Source organism: Rhinoderma darwinii, chromosome 2, assembly GCF_050947455.1.
Source record: "Rhinoderma darwinii isolate aRhiDar2 chromosome 2, aRhiDar2.hap1, whole genome shotgun sequence".
NCBI lineage: Eukaryota > Metazoa > Chordata > Amphibia > Anura > Rhinodermatidae > Rhinoderma > Rhinoderma darwinii.
In genome coordinates, this window is record NC_134688.1 from 204,282,997 (window position 1) to 204,303,647 (window position 20,651).

The 20,651-nt window shown below is 43.3% G+C and overlaps 1 protein-coding gene across 2 annotated transcripts in view; it reads right to left on the reverse strand.

Moving 5' to 3' along the window:
- CFAP47 (cilia and flagella associated protein 47) overlaps window positions 1-20,651 on the reverse strand; it is a 546,843-nt gene that overhangs the window by 59,660 nt on the left and 466,532 nt on the right. For both annotated transcript variants that reach the window (XM_075852746.1, XM_075852745.1), the window contains 2 exons: window positions 11,202-11,361; window positions 9,644-9,738 (listed from right to left, as the gene is read on the reverse strand). In XM_075852746.1, coding sequence (XP_075708861.1) covers window positions 9,644-9,738; window positions 11,202-11,361 — 255 coding nt within the window. The remainder of the gene's footprint in view (window positions 1-9,643; window positions 9,739-11,201; window positions 11,362-20,651) is intronic.

Below are 20,651 nucleotides of genomic sequence, written 5' to 3' on the forward strand. Positions count from 1 at the left end.
TTCAATCCTGGAACAATTTTTGGCAGAGAGCCTCTAGAGAGGAGGACCCGCCTGACAGGATTGGTAACTAAGGTGTATTGTTTGCACTAACCTTCTTTATTCTCCCTCATGGATGCTAAACTTAACATCTTTAGCCTCAATGTTAGGAGTGTTAGGCAGGATTCACACGAGCACATTACGTCCGTAATGGACGGAACGTATTTCGGCCGCAAGTCCCGGACCAAACACACTGCAGGGAGCCGGGCTCCTAGCATCATAGCTATGTACGATGCTAGGAGTCCCTGCCTCGCTGTAGGACAACTGTCCCGTACTGTAATCATGTTTTCAGTACGGGACAGTAGTTCCATGGAGAGGCAGGGACTCCTAGCATCGTACATAACTATGATGCTAGGAGCCCGGCTCCCTGCAGTGTGTTCGGTCCGGGACTTGCGGCCGAAATATGTTCCGTCCATTACGGACATAATGTGCTCGTGTGAATCCAGCCTTAGAGATAGGACTAGATGTCAGATGGTGTTAACTTTTCTTTCCAAACAGTCGAGTGATTCTTTTATGCTGCAGGAATGTACTCTCCCCTCTTCCAGGTCGTACAACCATCTGGCCAGGCAGTGGACCCATGGCCTTTCCTACTGGTCTGTTGGGGGTGACTGTAAGTCTGTAGGGGTTGCCATCCTAATCAGGGGAAGCATGTTCACTGTTGACTCTGTACAGGAGCTCGTCTGCGGCCGCTGTTTGGTCATAGATGGTTTCTGGGCGGGAGAGCCAATTAGGTTTATCAACGTGTATGCTCCCCCTATGGAGGCTGAGCGCCTGGAACTATTCCAGACCCTGTGGACCCAGCTCGCCACGACTAAGGCAGTGTTGATGGCCAGGGTCTTCAACTGCCCCATCGAAGAGGATGGATAAAGTTCCGGCTCTTCAAGTAAGCTGGATGTCAGTTCCAAACTGCTTATCGAGATGGTGACCGAAGCATCCTTGCAGGATGTTGTGGGCTCCATGGGGAACGGCTCTGTGAACTATTCAGGGAGTCAGCCTGATGGCTCACTTCATTCTCGGATTGACTTTGTGTTCACCGCCTGGGCAGTCAAGCAGCATGGACACTCCATGGTCCCCTGCTTCTTTTCTGACAACAGGACCGTTCTCTTCCAAGGTGCCGTCGACCAAGGTTTTCCTCGCAGCCCTGGCTCCTGGAAGCTGAATTGCAACCTGCTGGAAAGAGAGGATGTACTGGTGGAACTTAGAGATGCCTATATTGTTTGGAGGAATGATAAAGTTTTCTTTGACAAAACCTGTGACTGGTGGGAATATGTTAAAGTTGAATTTCGTTGCTCCTTTATGGAGAAAAAAGTTGTCAACAAGCATGTGAGAGGAAGAGAGACTTCAGAGAGATGCAACGCCAGCTGCAATCCCTGCAAGACCTCCTTCAATGTGGCTGGGACATCAGGAAGGAGCTGGGGGAAGCCAAAAAGGGGCTGAAAAGGCACTTTGAGGAGGAATCCAAGCGAATTGTCTTTCGTTCCAAGGTGGAGAACCTGGAGAAGGGTGAGAAATGAAACTCGTTCTTTTTCAGGAAACTCCATGCCGGCCGCACGCCCCTGAAGGAACTCTGAAATGAGACCGGAAACATGCATTCTGGGAAGAAAGAGGTGATGGGAGTCATCACAGACTACTACTGAAGCCTCTACTCCCTGAAGACCACTGACCCTGAAGCCACCGATAAATTCCTGTCAGGTATCACTAACCAACTTGATCCTGCAGGTACAGAGGCTATGGATGTTCCTCTGATGGTGGAGGAGCTGCTCTCTGCCACTAAATCCTTCAGACCCGGCAGGACCCCGGGCAGTGACAGTTTCCCAGCAGAGCTCTATGTAGCAATGGGGAACCTGATCTGTTCGGACCTGCTGGAGCTCTATGAGGAGATGGTGGTGGAGGGCAGAATGCCGCCGTCATTGAGAGAAGGCATGATCCCGATCTCGTATAAGTGGAAGGGGGAGAGATGTGACCTGAAAAACTGGCATCCCATCTCCCTCCTGAACGAGGACTATAAGATCCTCGCCAAAGTATTGGCTAACAGACTGAAGGTGATCATCGGATCGGACCAAACCTGTGGCATCCCTGGCCATAGGGGGGCCGACAGTCTTGCCCTTGTGAGGGACATGGTGCATTACATGCAAAGCCGCCATAGACATGCGGCCCTGGTCAGTCTTGATCAGGAGAAGGCTTTTGACTGGGTCTCTCACGAATTTATGGGTAAGGCTCTGCGTAGGCTGCGGCTTGGCAGGATGTTCTGTTTGTATTTTAACCTAATGTATTCGGACATTTACAGCACGGTGTTGGTGAACGGCTGGAAGACTGACACCTTTCCTGTAATGTCGGGGGGTTAGACAAGGCTGTCCTCTTTCACCTCTCCTTTTTGTCTGTGTTATAGAGCTCTTCGCAGAGGCTATCTGGCAGAATGGAGAGATCAGAGGGATCACCGCACCAGGTCCAGGACACTTCGAGGTCAAGTGCTCGCTGTACAGCGCTGACCAGAGTTCGGTGACTGCACTCGTCCAGACCTGCGAGGAGTTCGGACGCGCTTCAGGGACAAAAGTCAACTGTGGGGAGTCAGAAGCTATGCTCTTCGGAAAATGGTACCTGCCTTCTTCTGCCCCCTTCCCATTTACCATCAAGCCAGACTTTATCAAATTTCTGGGAGTCTGGTTCGGGAAGGAAGGTGCAGCCCTAAAATCACGGGAAGAACGCTTGGACAAAGTCAACCAAAGGATCGGACTGTGGCGCCTCAGACAACTCACTATTGAGGGCAAGGCACTGGTCCAGCGTAACAAAGTCTTGCCTGTGCTAAAATACACTGCACAGGCATGGCCCCCCTCTTGCCACTGTCTCGAGGGCCATTAACAGGACTGTGTTTCGCTTCATCTGGGGTTAGAAAATGGACAGAGTAAAGCATACTGTTATGTACAAGAACCCCCGCAAAGGTGGGAAGGATATACCTGACATCCTCACTCTGCTGCGGATCGCTTTTGTATGTGATTGTGTTCGTAGGACTCTAAGGACAGCAAACAGCTCTGCAGGCAAGGCCATGTCCCGTTACTTCCTCCTTCCCCTCTGGTGAGGTTTTGGCTGGGACAAGTGAGACAGCTCCTTCCCTTAAGACTGGCATGCTCCCTAGTTCTATGGAGATGTTGTCTGGTTTGTGGGGGAGCATAGACTGAGGGTCTTAAGCCCGACTTGTGGAAACCTAAGACGATCCACAAGCACATCAGAGCAAAGTACTTGCTGGAGTCTGTCCCAGGGCTTCATACCGACACATTGGAGACTGTTTGGACTAACGTGTCATCTGGCAGGTTGACCAACGGGCACAAGTACATTTCATGGATGGCCATCCAGGGAGGACTGCCTCTTAGGTCATTCATGCATGCCCGCAACCTGTGCAAGACCCGATACTGCCCCAGGTGCTCCTTCACGGAGGAAACATCTTTGCACATTTTCTGGCAGTGCCCCTTTGCACAGGGTCTGTTGAAAGCCTTGGAACACAAACTCTCAGTTCCCAGGAACAGACTGTCGTACCGCTCGATACTTTATGGACTATTTCCTGGGAGTAACACTGATGGAGCAATACAGGAGGCCTGGCGCCTTATGAACTGTTTTAAGGACGCTATATGGTTTGCCAGGAATCGTCTAATTTTGCGGAGGGAGAGTGTGTCCATCCAGGACTGCCGCAGTCTAATCCACAGCCTGCTGAGAGACTATTCCACCTGGGACAGCCCAGACGTCGATGAGGAAGAGGACTGATACTCCGCTTCCCACCACACTCTCTTCTTGTGTGTTGTCTTTCAATAAAGCTTCGGGCCTCTGATCTCCCCTCCCTATCCCCTCTTTTCCACTCCCCGACCCCATCACGTGTCTGTAATACTTTGTTGTTTGGCTTTAGTGAATGCAAGAATCTTAGTGTAGCATGTAGTGTGATGTATAGCATAGGTTAGCCGCCTGTACTGTGTATCATATTGTCACGTTATGTTTGGCAACTGTTATTATTTATTATTTACTGCTTCATGGCTTGCGCTGCGTCGCAGTAATGTTTGTATGATGACGATTGTCAATAAAGCATTTTTCAATAAAAAAAAAATCAGTTGTTCGTGCCTGGACAAACCCCTTTAAGGACGCAGCCAAATTTTGTTTATTTTAATTTTAATTTTCTTCCGCCCCACGGCTTCCAAGGGCCATAACTTATTAAACTTTATTTTTCCGTCGACATTGCCATATGTTGTTATATTTTTTGCGAGACAAATTGAATTTTTTAACTGCACCATTTATTGTACCATATAATGTACTAAAAAATTGGGAAAAAAATATTTGTAGGGAGCACCAAGATGGCATACCTAGGGGGCCTTCATCAGGCCCCAAAGCTGCCATGACAACCATCGGCATCCCACAATCGCGTCACAGAAATGGGGGCGATGGTCTCTGATCCCGGCTTTAGTGCAAGGTGTCAGCTGTAATACACAGCTGACACCCACATCGTATGGAGCAGGCTCAGCCCATGTGCCCGCTTCATACTTCTCACCTTGTACTATTCTACCTGTCTGAGAAGGGGTTAAGGCTAGATTCAAACTGCATTTTTATCCTCCGTTTAAGGCCCTTATCACATGTGCATTGGAGGCTCCATTAGGGCCTCTGTCGCAGACGCTGTAGTTTTTGCCTAAGACAATAGCGCAGCATACAGTGCTATTTTGTCCTGCAAAAGAAAGGAAAACATGATCGAAACCTGATGAAACCTATTCAAGTCTATGTTTTTTTTTTGGGTGCTGTTAGTGCCCGTCTGATTGATGGACCGCTGTGGACACATTTAGCGTGTACATTAGGAGCTTTCTGTATTCTACGCATTATGAACGGACCCATAGGCCTCATTCATATGTATGGGATAATCGGCTGTGTGATGGACTTTTTTTTAGTGGCCGACACACGGCTACATTAAAATAAATGTACTTCTATAGGGCTATTCACATGGCCATGCTATGGAATTACTAGTTGAGCAATTCCCATAGTGAAAGTTGGTGGAATTGCTATGTGAGCGATTCCCCAAAGGCAGCTGGAGACTGCCTGGAACAAGCATGCAAGTAAATCCATCACAACTCTGATCAGCTAAGGCTACTCCATGGTCTTCATCAGAGCCCACCACAAGGCATGTTGGACTTGGCTGCATAGAACCCACGTTGATTTAACAGAATTTGTTGTTGGACAAGAGGTGCAATGCAGGCAATACCAGAACAGATAACAGGACAGCCAGAGGGTAAACAGAAAGTTCAAATCACAAAGCTAGAGGATATCAGGGTGCAGAGGTCAAAACCACCCGGGAGCAGAATGTCCAAATCAGTAAGTTAGGGGTAAATCCAGAGACAAGCCGAGGTCCAGTATCAAAAGTTAAAATAGTCAAAGGTACAGGGTAGAATCAGGAGCTTGATCAAATGCATGCAAACAAGGAGAATCACTCATCAAAGAAGACAGAACCAAACCAGATTTAAATACTCCACCCTTCAATCTTATAGGAAGAAAGACAGAGAAGTGGGATAGGCTCTGTAACTAAAACCAGAGCTGCCCAAAAGCTAGACTAGTAGTCATGGCAATCTTAAAGGGACGGACGTTTCCTAACAGGATGTTTTTTTTAACAGACCATTTAAACTGCCCGTGAAAAAATAGGACATGTCCTAGTTTTGCCCATTTTCATGGATGTCTCAAGAGATTCGAATCTATGAGGGATCTATGAAATAGTCTCGCAATGGTGCAAATTGGTCGTAAAAAAGGTACGTTTTTTTACGACCGATTTTTACACCCGTTTGTGTGAATAAGCCCTTACTCTGGATAATTCTAATTTAATCCATTGTTTGTTTTCTTTATGGTCTTCCTAGCACTGTAAACAAATGTTCCACATTAGTCGTTAATGTGTAAGAGATACTGCCGGATTTATAAATTGTCAAGTTTTACAAAATGTTAAGGTTGAATGGGTACAACACAGAAGCAGTGTTTACCGTAACTCAAGCGTGGCTATTTCCACTCTTGAAATGTAACAAAACGCTTTTTAAAACAGAATGTGTTGAATCAAGCATGCCATCACAAATAGACACTGGAATTACTCGGGAAATTGACCTTTGCTTGTTTCCCAATCAACTGTCTAGGAATAAATGTATTGTAGTTAGCTTAGGCCTTATTCACACTAGTGCATTTTTTTCTCCATATCATGTCATAAAAAGTAAAGGAACACGTAGTTCAATAGATCTTTCCATTGTATTATAATCCAAATATTTAAGCAAGCACCCATTACACTGGCCTACTCCAATATACAATATAGTAATACAGATCCATTGACGAACTATAGAAACAATTCACAAAATACATCCTTTTTTCTTATCCCCTTCCAATTGTTTCTAATAAGGAAAAATATCTTTTTTTCCTTCAATTCATTTGTAGTAAGCAAAAAGGTCTCTAGAAGCTACAAATTAAAAGCCACTTCAATATATTAAGGAATTGCTGTCCAATGAGTGACAGCCTATTGCACACCTTATATACCCATCGAGCCAGCTCACGACACATTACTTCCCTCATGGGCTCTGCACTGCCAATGTCAAAAGTAGGAGGTGGTCATAATAATGTGACTCGACTGTATATATATATATATATATATATATATATCTATGCACACACACACACAAAAAATGGCGACAGCACTCTGCGAACACCAGTGCCACCTAAAACACTATATATAAATAAATGGCCCCCTAGGTCTCCCGATCTGACCCCCTTAGACTTTTATCTTTGGGGTCATCTGAAGGCAATTGTCTATGCTGTGAAGTTACGAGATGTGCAGCAACTGAAACTATGGATACTGGAAGCCTGTGCTAGCATTTCTTCTGCGGTGTTGCTATCAGTGTGTGAAGAGTGGGAGAAGAGGGTTGCATTGACAATCCAACACAATGGGCAGCACTTTGAACACATTTTATAAGTGGTCAGAAACTTGTAAATAACTCATGAAAGAATAAAGTAGCATTAAAACCAAGAACACCATTGTTTTTCTTGTGAAATTCTCGATAAGTTTGATGTGTCACATGACCCTCTTCCCATTGAAAAAACTAAAGTTGGATACAAAATGGCCGACTTCAAAATTGCCGCCATGGTCAACACCCAGCTTGAAAAGTTTCCCCCCTCCCATATACTAATGTGCCACAAACAGGAAGTTAATATCACCAACCATTCCCATTTTATTTAGGTGTATCCATATAAATGGCCCACCCTGTACTTACAATAGTCAGGTTCTTAGCGCACGTTTTGATCAAATTGTCTGAGCCCACCTGCCATGACAAGGCGACCTAATTTATAAAGTGGGTCCCTTGCCATGGTCCCCTACACTGCACATACACCCTGTTCTGGGACTTAGGGCTTATTCAGACGAACGGGATATACATCCGTGCAATGCGCGTGATTTTCACGCACGTCGCACGGACCTATATTAGTCTATGGGCCGTGCAGACAGTTGCGTGATATTTACGCAGCGTGAGTCCGCTGCGTAAAACTCACGTAATGTCTGTTCTTTGTGCGGATTTCGCGCATCACGCACCCATTGAAGTCAATGGGTGCGTGAAAATCACGTGCAGCACACGGAAGCACTTCCGTGGGACGTGCGTGATTCGTGCAACAGCAGTGAAAAGTATGAATGAAAACAGAAAAGCACCACGTGCTTTTCTGTTTACAAACATACAAACAGTGTCATGATGATGGGGGATGCGCGAAAATCACGCAGCCGCGCATCATACGGGGCTGACACACGGAGCTGTTAAGTGCCTTTTGCGCATGCAAAATGCCGCATTTTTTGAATGCGCAAAACGCACACGTTCGTGTGAATCCGGCCTAAGACTGCAGAATATACTCTGAGAAGGTAGGAACCAGCATTAAACGAATTAAAATCACTCTAGGGCAGAATAGGAGGAGAGCAAGATCAAAAATGGAGGTAGTCACTACCCCCGCATATATACAATACACAAGAAAGTTTGATCAGCCCATTCCAGCAAAATGAAAAAAACGTGTAGACAGGTGCATGTACAGGCTGGAATGTGCTGATCAAACTTTCTTGTGTATTTCCTTCAATGGCATATGGCGTGTGTGGATTTAAAGTTAATTTCCTTTGTGGGGCTTGCAGAATGATTGTCGACATAGATATGATTAAACTTGTCTCTTCTACCCCTATCTAGTAATGTTAGCAGTGTGGGGGAAAAATGAAGAGATATTATTTTCAGTACTAACCATAGTGACAGCAGCCATAACTATCAGGAAATATTTAACCATTTTGATTTATTTTTCTGCTATACAATATAGTTAAGCTACATACTGTAAGAATGACTAAACTTTTTACTCTCCTCTGAAACCGTTTCTCTATTAATAAACTTTTTTTTATTATTTCTGAAGAAATGTTTCTCTTCTGTAGAAACTCGTTAATCTTGAGCTCCGTTTGGTTTTCTATGTTTACAGATCATTAAATTGCTCACAGGTGATTGCAAAGTGTGAAACCAGCAGGAGATTGTTTCCCTCAGAAAATAATCAAGACATTGAGCTTAATAAAACTGAACTTTAAAAAACACTCACTCTTTATACTTTTACACAGCGCACAGACACTCAACACAAAACCATTTTACTAGTTCCCGAGATACCAAATGACATATAAATCACTACTCATAGTTAGGTAATGCGTAGAAAAATGTACATGTATATTGAGTTCAATCTTTAATATTAGCAAACCATCGCTGATCCAAAGGAAAGCAAAAAGTGTCTTTAAAGTGGGAATATTTTTTTCGGAGACCTTTTTTAGTAATAGATCGGATTACTGGATCAACAGTCCACTTCCTAAGGGCTCATGCACAATGACATTGAGCCCATATGCCTCTTTTAGTATAGAGGCATACAGAACTGTCTGTCATACAGGCTCCCACAAACTCCATGTGTAAGGAGATATTCAACACGTCTAAGGGAGAATACCTCTATACATACAGAGTATTTTGGAACATGCCAAACAGAACAATAATACATTGCATACATGAGCCCAAAGCAGGAACAGAGCCTGTACAGCTGTGGATTAAGAACCTGCAGGAATTCCATGTACCAAAATATGGTGCTCTCATGAGGCAACATATTCTTCCCTAGAAACAATTAAAGAAGAAATGCATCTGTACTGCATGTAATGTATAATCTGTATAGTACGGGCACCCTCATACGATTTTGTACAATCCATGGAGTAATCTAATCACTATGTATAACTATATCCAACTTTAGTACAGAGATCTGTCTTATTATCTTTTTTGATACCTAGGCCTGTAACCATGACAAGGGTGGATCAACTACGTCTAGAGGAAAGAAGGTTTCACCATCATCAAAGAACAGGTTTCTGGCACAGGATGTGGTTATAGTTAATTCATTGATAGAGATTAAAATGGGCCTGGATGTCTTTTTTGAAAATAATATTATAAGTTATATGTATTATATAACTGGAGATGGGTCGTTTCTTTCTCTGGATCAACACTGTAGGTTTATAGGTTGAACTTGATGGATCTATCAAGTTATACAAATTATTTTCACAGTTTGTAGATATTATGGGAAATACCTGGAGCTGAGTTGGAAGGCTGAGCTTCTGGAATCCCATGAATTGGATAAATCCATCGAATACCTGAAATACCCCCGTCCACTGTCTTTGAAATGCTGTTTAAAAAATGAACAAATGTTAATATATTTGGTTTAAATTCTTCATTTTACCTTTCAAGATTTACATTTTTTAAAAATATAAACTGTTTTCAGAGGATCAGCGAGTTAAATTGTGCTGAATTTTGAACCATATGTTAAAGTTTAATTTCGTTGAAATGTTAACACTTTTAGTTGACATAGATAAACAAATTTTTACTGCTAAGGGTATATTTACACAGAGCAGTTTTGATGCAGTTTTGGTGTCGTTTTTGAAGCAACAACCAGGATTGGAATAAAAAAAAAAAGAAGTAGAATCTTTTACTTATACTACCCTCCCTTTACAATTCACTCCTGCTTGTGGCCCGCAAAAACTGCATTAAAAATACTGCACTGTGTGAATAAGCCTTATACAGGAGGTTCTTTTTGATGGAACATCGTGTTAGATTTATCAAAACTAGTGTAAGGAAAAAAATGCAACAGTTGCCCATAGCAACCAATCAGGTTGATGCTTTTTTTTCCTAAAGGCACTCTCATAAATGAGAACTGAAATCTTATTGGTTACTCTGGACAACTGCTCCATTTTTCCTTTGCACTTGTTTTGATAAATCTTCCCCACTGTTTCTACTTCTTACGTTAAAAGATGTATGATTATACTGATTTACATTACAAACCACTCATGAGTAAATTTCTGGCATTGTTCTAAATCTTTCATTCATTTACAATTTGTTTTTCTTCCATTCCATTGCAATCTATGTGTTAATAATTATTAATATTATTATAAGGACCACAATCACACAGCCATATTTCAGCTCTGTCCAAGTTCCGAGTTGTACAAGGCTGTTATATAAAACCCATAGAAGTCTATGGAGCCATTGAGTATCTTTGTATGACTCCAATTTTATGTTATGGGCTACAATATTCAATCGATGAAAACAATCAGAAAGTACAATGGGTACTCAACACTCAAAGAACAAAAATGTATTAATATACTTCTGATCTAATAGTGAGCAAAGAGGGGACAATCTCAAAGGATGAGAAGTGCCATGAGGATAAAATGTGTTGTGAAATTAAAGTGACGTTCCCATGATATAGCTTCATCAGTTACATGGAATTACTCACCTTGTTACGATTATTCGTGCATCCAGAACTTGAAAAAGACTGTCAGTATAATTGGGACTTAGTATGCAGCATTTTCTATGACGTACGCCTACATTTTCATGCTTGAGATGTGCTTTCTCATCCATTCCGATACAACATTCCAAATCAGTTTAATCCCAGGAGTAGTCTAGCTAGCTCCAGAGCAAGTTTTACCTCTAATTGTTATCTATACGAAATTATATAAATTCTCCTTCGCCTGTGAGAAATATGTGCAAATCTGAGACAAATAGTCATCTGCTCCCATCTGCTTGCCCTTATGTAATGACTGTCATGTCTGTTTTTTTTTTTAGATTCTTTAATTTAGTCCCATTGTCACAACTTACCTTTTCATTTCTGTACTTAAATCCTCAATATTATCATGATCCCAGCTGCCTCCATTTGTTTTAACCATGTGTACAACTACTAAAGCTTCATAGAGTTTCATAGTATCGGGGGCAAAAAGTACTGGGATATCCAGCTTTTCTTTGGAAGCTAAGGGAATGCCTAAACACAAGTAAAGGGCATACAGTAAGGAAAGTAAAATTATTATTTTGATTAAATATACAGTATATATATGGGCTGGTAGGAAATAAGCCAGGAAAAGCTTTAATAAACATACATACAAACAATACATCCGACAACATATTTAACCCCTTCCCACCGCAGACATTTTTTTTTTTCATTTTCATTTCCCCCACATTTCAAGAGCCATAACTCTTTTATTTTTTCATTAACGTATCTGTATGGGGACACTTTTTTTGTGGGGCGAGTTGTAGTTATTAATGGCACTATTTAATGCTCTATATAATGTACTGAGAAAATGTAAAAAAATTATTTTCTGGGTTGGAATGACAAAAACAGCAATTCCTCCATTGTTTTTTGGGTTTAGTATTTATGGCGTTGACTGTTAAGTAAAAATTACATATTAACCCCTTAAGGACACAGCCTGTTTTGGCCTTGTGGCACAGCCGATTTTTGCAAATCTGACATGTGTCACTTTATGTGGTAATAACTCCGGAATGCTTTTGCCTATCCAAGCGATTCTGAGATTGTTTTCTCGTGACATGTTGTACTTTATGATACTGAAAAAATGTAGTCGTTAAATTCAATATTTATTTGTAAAAAACACCAAAATTTAGAGAAAATTTGCAAAAATCTGCATTTTTCTAAATTGTAATGTATCTGCTTGTAAAACAGATCGTAATACCACACAAAATATTTACTAGTTAACATTTCCCATATGTCTACTTTATGTTTGCATCATTTTTTGAATGTGCTTTTATTTTTCTATGCCCTCACAAGGCTTAGAACTTTAGCAGCAATTTCTCGCATTTTCAAGAAAATTTCAAAAGGCAATTTTTTCAGGGACCAGTTCAGTTCTGAAGTGGCTTTGAGGGCCTTATATATTAGAAACCCCCTATAAAACACCCCATTTTAAAAACTGCACCCCTCAAAGTATTCAAAACCACATTCAGATTTTTTTTTAACCCTTTAGGCATTTCACAGGAAATAAAGCAATGTAGAGGTGAAATTTACAAATTTATTTTTTTTTTAACTAAATTCATATGTAATACAGTTTTTTCTGTAACACAGAAGGTTTTACCCAAGAAATGCAACTCAATATTTATTGCCCAGATTCTGCAATTTTTAGAAATATCCCACATGTGGCCCTAGTGCGGTAATGGACTGAAATACCGGCCTCAGAAGCAAAGGAGCACCTGGTGGATTTTGGGGCCTCTATTTTATTAGAATATATTATACCATGTCAGGTTTGAAGAGGTCTTGTGGTGCCAAAACAGTGGAAACCCCCCAAAAGTGACCCCATTTTGGAAACTACACCCCTCAAGGAATTTTTCAAGAGGTATAGTTAGCATTTTTAGCACACAGGTTTTTTGCTAAATTTATTGGAACTGGTCTGTGAAAATGAAAATCTACTTTTTTTCTGAAAAAACATGCGATGTTTTCGTTTTTACAAGGAATAAAGGAGAAAAAGCACACCAACATTTGTAAAGCAATGTCTCCCGATTACGGCAATACCCCATATGTGGTAATAAACTGCTGTTTGGACCCACGGCAGGGCTCAGAAGGGAACGAGGGCCATTTGGATTTTGGAGCACAGATTTTGCTGCATTGGTTTTCGGTGCCATGTTGTGTTTGCAAAGCCCTGGAGGGACCATAACAGTGGAAACTCCCCCAAAAGTGACCCCATTTTGGAAACTCCACCCCTCAAGGAATTTTTCTAGGGGTATAGTTAGCATTTTGACCCTACACGGTTTTTGCTGAACTCATGGGAATTATGCCGTGAAATTGAAAATCTAAATTTTTTTCTAATAAAATTTAGTTTTAGCTCAGATTTTTTCATTTTTACAATAGATAAAGGAAAAAAACACCCCAATATTTGTAAAGCAAACTCTTCTGAGCACAGCAATACCCCATATGTGGTAATAAACTGCTGTTTGGACACTCGGCAAGGCTTAGAAAGGACGGAGCGCCATTTGACTTTTGGAGCTCAAGTTTTGCTGGAATGGTTTGCGGCCCCATGTCACATTTGCAAAGCCACTGAGGGGCCAAAATAGTGCAAACTCGGCAAAAGTGACCCCATTTGGGAAACTATACCCCTCGTGGAATTTATCTAGCGGTATAGTGAGCATTTTGACCCCACAGTTTTTTTGCTGAATTATTGGAATTATGCAGTGAAAATGAAAATCTACATTCTTTCCACTAAAATGTTGAATTTTTTTCATTTTCACAAGGAATAAAGGAGAAAAAGCGCCCCAACAATTGTAAAGCAATTTCTCACGAGTACGGTAATACCCCACATGTGGTCATAAACTGCTGCTTGGATACACCACAGGGCTCAGAATGGCAGGAGTGCTACTTGGCATGTAGATTTTGGTTGATTGTTTTTTGGGCGCCATGTCGCATTTGCAGAGCCCCTGAGGTACCCGTACAGCAGAAACCCCTGAGATGTGACTCCATTTTGGAAACTATACCCCTCAGGGTAATCATCTAGGGGTGTACTGAGCATTTTGATCCCACAGGTGTTTCATAGATTGTATTAGAATGAGGCAGTATGAAAATGAAAAATTATTTTTTTTTCCCCAAAAAATATGTAGTTTTGCACCCAATTTTTTTTCCACAAGGGGTAATATTAGAAAAAAATCACACATAATTTGTTACCCAATTTCTCCCGAGTACGGCAATACCCCATGTGTGGCCCTAAACTGCTGTTTGGGCACATGGCAGAGCTCAAAATGGAAGGAGTGCCATGTGGCTTTTAGAGCACAAATTTTGCTGGACTGGTGTATGGGCGCCATGTCGCATTTGCAGAGCGTTCTTAGGTACCAGAGTAGAGTGTAAAACCCTGGGAAGTGACCACATTTTGTAAACTACACCCCTCAAGGCATTTATCATTTGCCTGGATATATGACAGGGCTTAGGCGTGAAAGGCGCATGTGAGGCCTATTTTGGTGATTTTCGCAGCATTAGCCCACAACGGCAGGGCTCTGGGGTCAAATAGTAAAACAAACCCCCAAGTAGTGACCCCCATTTTGGAAACTGCACCCCTGAAGGCATTTTATTAACGGGTGTAGTGAGCATTTTGACCACACAGGGTTTTTTTTTTCTATAATAAATGAATGCTCAGTGGATGGTGCAAAGTGAAAATTGCAAATTTCCACCGGTATATGCCATTTTAGTGCACAATATTTTGTGCCCAGTTCATGCCACTGAAGACAAATACCTCAAACTGTTAAGCGGGTTCTCTCGGGTATGGCGATGCCATATATGTGGACGTAAACTGCCCGTTGGGCACGCTGTGGGGCTCAGTAGGGAGAGGCGCCATTTGGCTTTTGGAGTGCAGATTTTGCTTAGTGGCAGTTTTGTTTGGGGTTTTGCTGGTATTTCAGTTTATGATGTGGGGGCACATGTAATCTGTGCGGAGTACATCAGGGGCATAATAAGAGGGTGTAATAATGGGGTAAATAAATAATAATCCGCAGATATGTGGCCGATGTCGCAGTGATAAATGGTGCCAGATCTTATCCGCTTTTGGACACTCTGCACAATTTGCATCGCCATATTCTGGGAGCCAGAACTTTTTTTTTTTCACCACCGGAGCTGTGTGAGGGCTTATTTGTTGCGGGACAATCTGTAGTTTTCATTGGTACCATTTTGGGGTACATGCAATTTTTTTGATCACTTTGTATTTAATTTTTTTGGCAAGCAAGGTGACCAAAATCCTGCAATTCTGATGTTTTTTATAATTTTTTTTTTACGGCGTTCGCCATGCGCTATTAATGACAATTTTACTTTATTCTGCGGGTCGGCACGATTACGGCGATACCAGATGTATATAGTTTCTCTTATGCTTTGAAGCGTCTACACGATAAAATCACTTGTTTCAAATTTATTTTTTGTGTCACCAGATTCTGAGAGCCATAACTTTTTTATTTTTCCGTCAAAAATGCTGCGGGAGGGCTTGTTTTTTGCGGGACGGGCTTCAGTTTTTAATGGTATAATTTTGGGGTACATGCAACTTTTAGATCCCATTTTTTATTCTGTTTTGCGAGGGGTAGTGACTAACAAACAGCGATTCTGGAATCGTTTTTTATTTAAAAAAATTACGGTGTTCACCGTACGGGTAAAATAGCGTGATATTTTTATAGTTTGGGTCGTTACGGACGCGGTGATACCACATATGTGTACTTTTTTTTAAATGTTTTTCTGTTTTTCCTATAATAAAAGACTTATTATAGGAAAAAAGGCTGTTAGTGTTTTTTGCAACTTATTTTTTTCATGAAACTTATTTTTTTTTACTTTTTTACAAAATTTTTATTAACTTGTTTTATCTTTTTTTTGTGTCCCACTAGGGAACTTGAAGGCATGAAGCCCTGATCGCTATTCTAATACACTGCACTACCTACATAGTGCAGTGTATTAGAGCTGTCAGCTATTCACTGACAGCAAGCCTATTAGGCTTCGCCTCCCGGCGGGGCCTAATAGGCTTCCGTACTAGGAAGCGATTGTTAGGCTACGGTTGCCATAGCAACCATCAGAACACCCGCGTGTGCCGATGGTTGTCATTAGCAAACATAGCGTGCGGTCTAATCACTTAGATGCAGCGATAGCTGCATCTAAGGGGTTAATCGGACGGATCGGAGCCTAGCTCCGGTCCTGGCCGTTAGAGCACGATGTAAGCTGTGACAAACAGCTAACACCCGCGCCCGTGGCAACCATCGTGGTTGCCGACAGGCTACAAGACTCTTCGATGCATCGATCGCGTTGATCGATGCATCGAAGGGGTTAATCGGCCGGATCGGAGCCTAGCTCCGGTCCTGGCCGTTGCAGAGGGGTGCCGGACATCTGATTACCGGCGGTGATAGCGCTGGCTCAAGCTGAGCCAGCGCCATCACATACCCTACGTCACGGAGCTGTGATTGGTCAGTCTGCTTTGACTGACCAATCACAGCGATCGCCGGCAGGAGACCGCTGTGAATGGTACCCTGCCGTCTTACTGTGCCGGTCAACTGTCATAAACAGTGGACGGCACAGTTCTGTCCCCTTGTCATTTAACTTTATGCTGCAGGTCAATACGAATACAGTGACACCAAATTAATATTGTTTTTTTTGTTATGTTTTACTACTTTTACAATTAAATTGTTTGATAGAAAACTGTTTTGTGTTGCCATATTCCGAGACCAAGATGTTTCTTCCTTTTCCTTCTTCTTGTAGGGCAAGCTGTTGTTTTCTTTATTAATTTCATTTTGGGTTCCATGGCGACTTTTGATCACTTTTAATAAATTGTTTTTGGTTTTCTTTTACGGCGTTCATCATGTGGGATAAATAATGTTATTTATAATACAGTAGTTCAGACTTAAGGATGCGAAAAAAACAATTATGTTTATTTTTTTCATTGTTTACATTATTTTAGGGGGAAATTATATAATGTTTACATTTTTTTTGTTAGTCCCAGTACCGGACTAAAACATGCAATCATTAGATCACTTTCACAATACGCTGCAATACTTATGTATTGCTGTAACGACGGGGGTAGGGAAACAAACAAGTGAGCCCTAATCTACCCGCCACTCTGTCCCTGCCTACTTGCAACGACCCGCCCTAGGCGACGTGGTACAACTGGGCGGCGGTCCCTACACTCAGTAAGTGCACGAGACAAACATACAAGGGAATACAAAGCAAAGGGAAAGGGGCAGTTGCCCACGGCAACAATGTGAGCAACCAGAGTGGTGAACGAGCCAAGTCAAACCAGGAGAGCACGAGGTACCAAACGCAGAGCAGGAGAGTAGTTAGTAAGCCAGGGTCAGTATGGAGCAGGATTAAATAGTTAGGAGCTGTAGCTGGGCCAGGAAACCACACGGAAAGAATCACAAGCAAAGGAGGAACAGGAAAGGCAGGTATAAATAGACAGAGGGCGGGAGCTAGCTCCGTCTGGCCAGGCTGCGATAGGCTCTCCCACTCCTAAGCCTGCCATCCTGAGTGGTGGAAGATGGAGTCAGTCTCAGAGACGTAGATTCAGGTGCAGACTGATTACCTATGGGAGTTAACCCTGAAGCTGTGCCTGGCAGATCCTTTACAGTACCCCCCTTTTATGAGGGGCCACCGGACCCTTTCTAAGTGGACCTGGTTTACTGGGGAAACGAAGGTGAAACTTCCTGACCAATACCCCAGCGTGAACATCCCGGGCGGGTACCCAAGTCCTCTCCTCAGGCCCGTATCCTCTCCAATGGACCAGGTACCGGAGGGAGCCTTGGACCATCTTGCTGTCCACAATCTTGGCCACCTCGAATTCCACCCCCTCAGGGGTGAGAACGGGAACAGGAGGTTTCCTCGAGGGAGCCAAGGACGGGGAGCAGCGTTTAAGGAGGGAGGCATGAAACACGTCGTGTATACGAAAAGATGGGGGTAACTCCAGCCGGAAGGAGACAGGATTGAGGACTTCAATGACCTTATACGGCCCAATAAATTGGGGAGCAAACTTCTTGGACGGGACCTTAAGACGCAAGTTCCTAGACGATAACCACACCAGATCCCCGACCATAAACAAGGGGTTAGCAGAACGTTTTCTATCAGCCTGAGTTTTTTGTACGCTCTGAGACGCCTCTAGGTTCTTCTGAACCTGGGCCCAGACTGTGCACAGTTCCCGATGAACGACCTCTACCTCGGGATTGTTGGAACTACCAGGTGAAACGGAGGAGAACCGTGGATTAAACCCAAAATTACAGAAAAAGGGGGAGACCCCTGACAAGTTACTGACCCGGTTATTAAGGGAAAATTCAGCGAGGGGAATGAATGAGACCCAATCATATTGACAGTCAGAGATAAAACACCTTAAATATTGTTCTAGAGACTGATTAGTCCTCTCAGTTTGGCCATTAGTTTCAGGATGGAAGGCCGAGGAGAAGGACAGATCAATCTCCAACTTTTTACAGAAGGCTCTCCAAAACAATGAAACAAATTGCACCCCTCTGTCAGAAACAATATTGACAGGAACCCCATGGAGACGCAGGATGTGTTTTACAAACAAGGTAGCTAACGTCTTGGCGTTGGGTAGTTTCTTGAGGGGCACAAAGTGGCACATCTTACTGAAGCGGTCTACTACCACCCACACCACCGACTTCCCTTGGGATGGAGGCAAATCGGTGATAAAATCCATGGAGATATGTGTCCAAGGTCTCTGGGGAATGGGCAACGAACGTAGTAAGCCCGCTGGTCGGGACCTGGGAGTCTTGGACCTAGCACAAACCTCACAAGCGGCGACGTAGGCCTTAACGTCTTTAGGCAACGCAGGCCACCAATAGTTTCTGGCAATGAGGTGTTTGGTACCCAGGATGCCTGGATGACCAGATAGTGCGGAGTCATGATTTTCCCTAAGTACCCTTAGCCGGTATTGCAGGGGAACAAACAGCGTGTCCTCAGGAAGGTTCCCGGGAGCTGAACCTTGATCAGCCGCAATTTCAGAGACTAAATCAGAATCAATAGAAGAAATGATTATACTGGGAGGCAAAATACAAGCAGGATATTCCTCCGAAGGAGGGCTGGCCATGAAGCTACGCGACAGTGCATCGGCCTTAATATTTTTAGACCCAGCCCTATAGGTAAACAAAAAGTTGAATCTGGTAAAAAATAGCGCCCATCGAGCTTGTCTCGGGTTTAGCCTCCGGGCAGATTCTAGGAAAACCAGATTCTTGTGGTCGGTAAGGACCGTTACCTGGTGCCTAGCCCCGTCCAGGAAGTGGCGCCACTCTTCAAATGCCCATTTAATGGCTAAGAGTTCGCGGTTGCCAATATCATAGTTACTCTCAGTGGGCGAAAACTTCCTGGAGAAGTAGGCACAGGGGCGGAGATGGGTGAGGGACCTGGTACCCTGGGACAAGACAGCCCCCACTCCCACCTCGGATGCGTCAACTTCCACGATAAATGGCTCCATTTGATTGGGCTGAACCAGCACCGGGGCCGAGATAAAGCACTTCTTAAGGACCTCAAAAGCCTGGACCGCCTCAGGAGGCCAGTGGAGGAGATCAGCACCTTTGCGAGAGAGGTCCGTAAGAGGCTTAGCGATGACCGAGAAGTTAGCAATAAATCTCCTGTAATAATTAGCGAACCCCAAAAAACACTGTAACGCCTTCAGGGAGGCAGGTTGGACCCATTCCGCCACAGCCTGAACCTTGGCGGGGTCCATGCGGAATTCATGAGGAGTGAGGATTTGACCCAAAAATGGTATCTCCTGTACCCCAAACACACATTTTTCGTTTTTTGCAAACAGTTTGTTTTCCCGAAGGACCTGGAACACCTTCCTGACATGCTCAATGTGGGAGGACCAGTCCTTGGAAAACACCAGTATGTCATCAAGATACACTACAAGAAATATCCCCAGGTAATCTCTCAAAATCTCATTTATGAAATTCTGGAAGACCGCCGGAGCATTACACAACCCAAAGGGCATGACGAGGTATTCGAAATGACCTTCGGGCGTGTTAAACGCAGTCTTCCACTCATCCCCCTCTTTGATGCGGATAAGGTTATACGCCCCCCGTAGATCAAACTTAGAGAACCATTGGGCCCCCTGAACCTGATTAAAGAGATCAGGAATCAAAGGAAGGGGATACTGGTTCCTTACAGTGACCTTATTCAGGTTACGGTAGTCAATGCATGGCTCAAGACCACCATCCTTCTTCCCTACGAAGAAGAAGCCAGCACCTACCGGAGAAGTAGAGGGGCGAATGTAACCCTTGGCCAGGCATTCCTGGATATACTCTCTCATGGCTTCACGTTCGGGACAAGAAAGATTAAATATCCTACCCTTAGGAAGCTTAGCTCCTGGTACCAATTCGATAGCGCAATCGTATTCTCTATGAGGAGGTAACACTTCGGAGGCCTCCTTAAAGAAAACATCAGCGAAGTCCTGAACAAACTCAGGTAGAGTGTTCACCTCCTCAGGGGGAGAAATAGAATTAACAGAAAAACATGACGTCAAACATTCATTACCCCATTTTGTAAGCTCCCCAGTATTCCAGTCAAACGTGGGATTATGCAACTGAAACCAGGGAAGGCCTAAAACCAAATCGGACGATAATCCCTGCATCAACAGTACAGAGCACTGCTCCAAATGCATGGAGCCAACAAGGAGTTCAAAAACAGGGGTATGCTGTGTAAAATAACCATTAGCAAGAGGAGTGGAGTCGATACCCACTACCGGGACAGGTTTAGGCAAATCAATCAATGGCATAGCAAGAGACATAGCAAATTCCACAGACATGATATTAGCAGAGGAC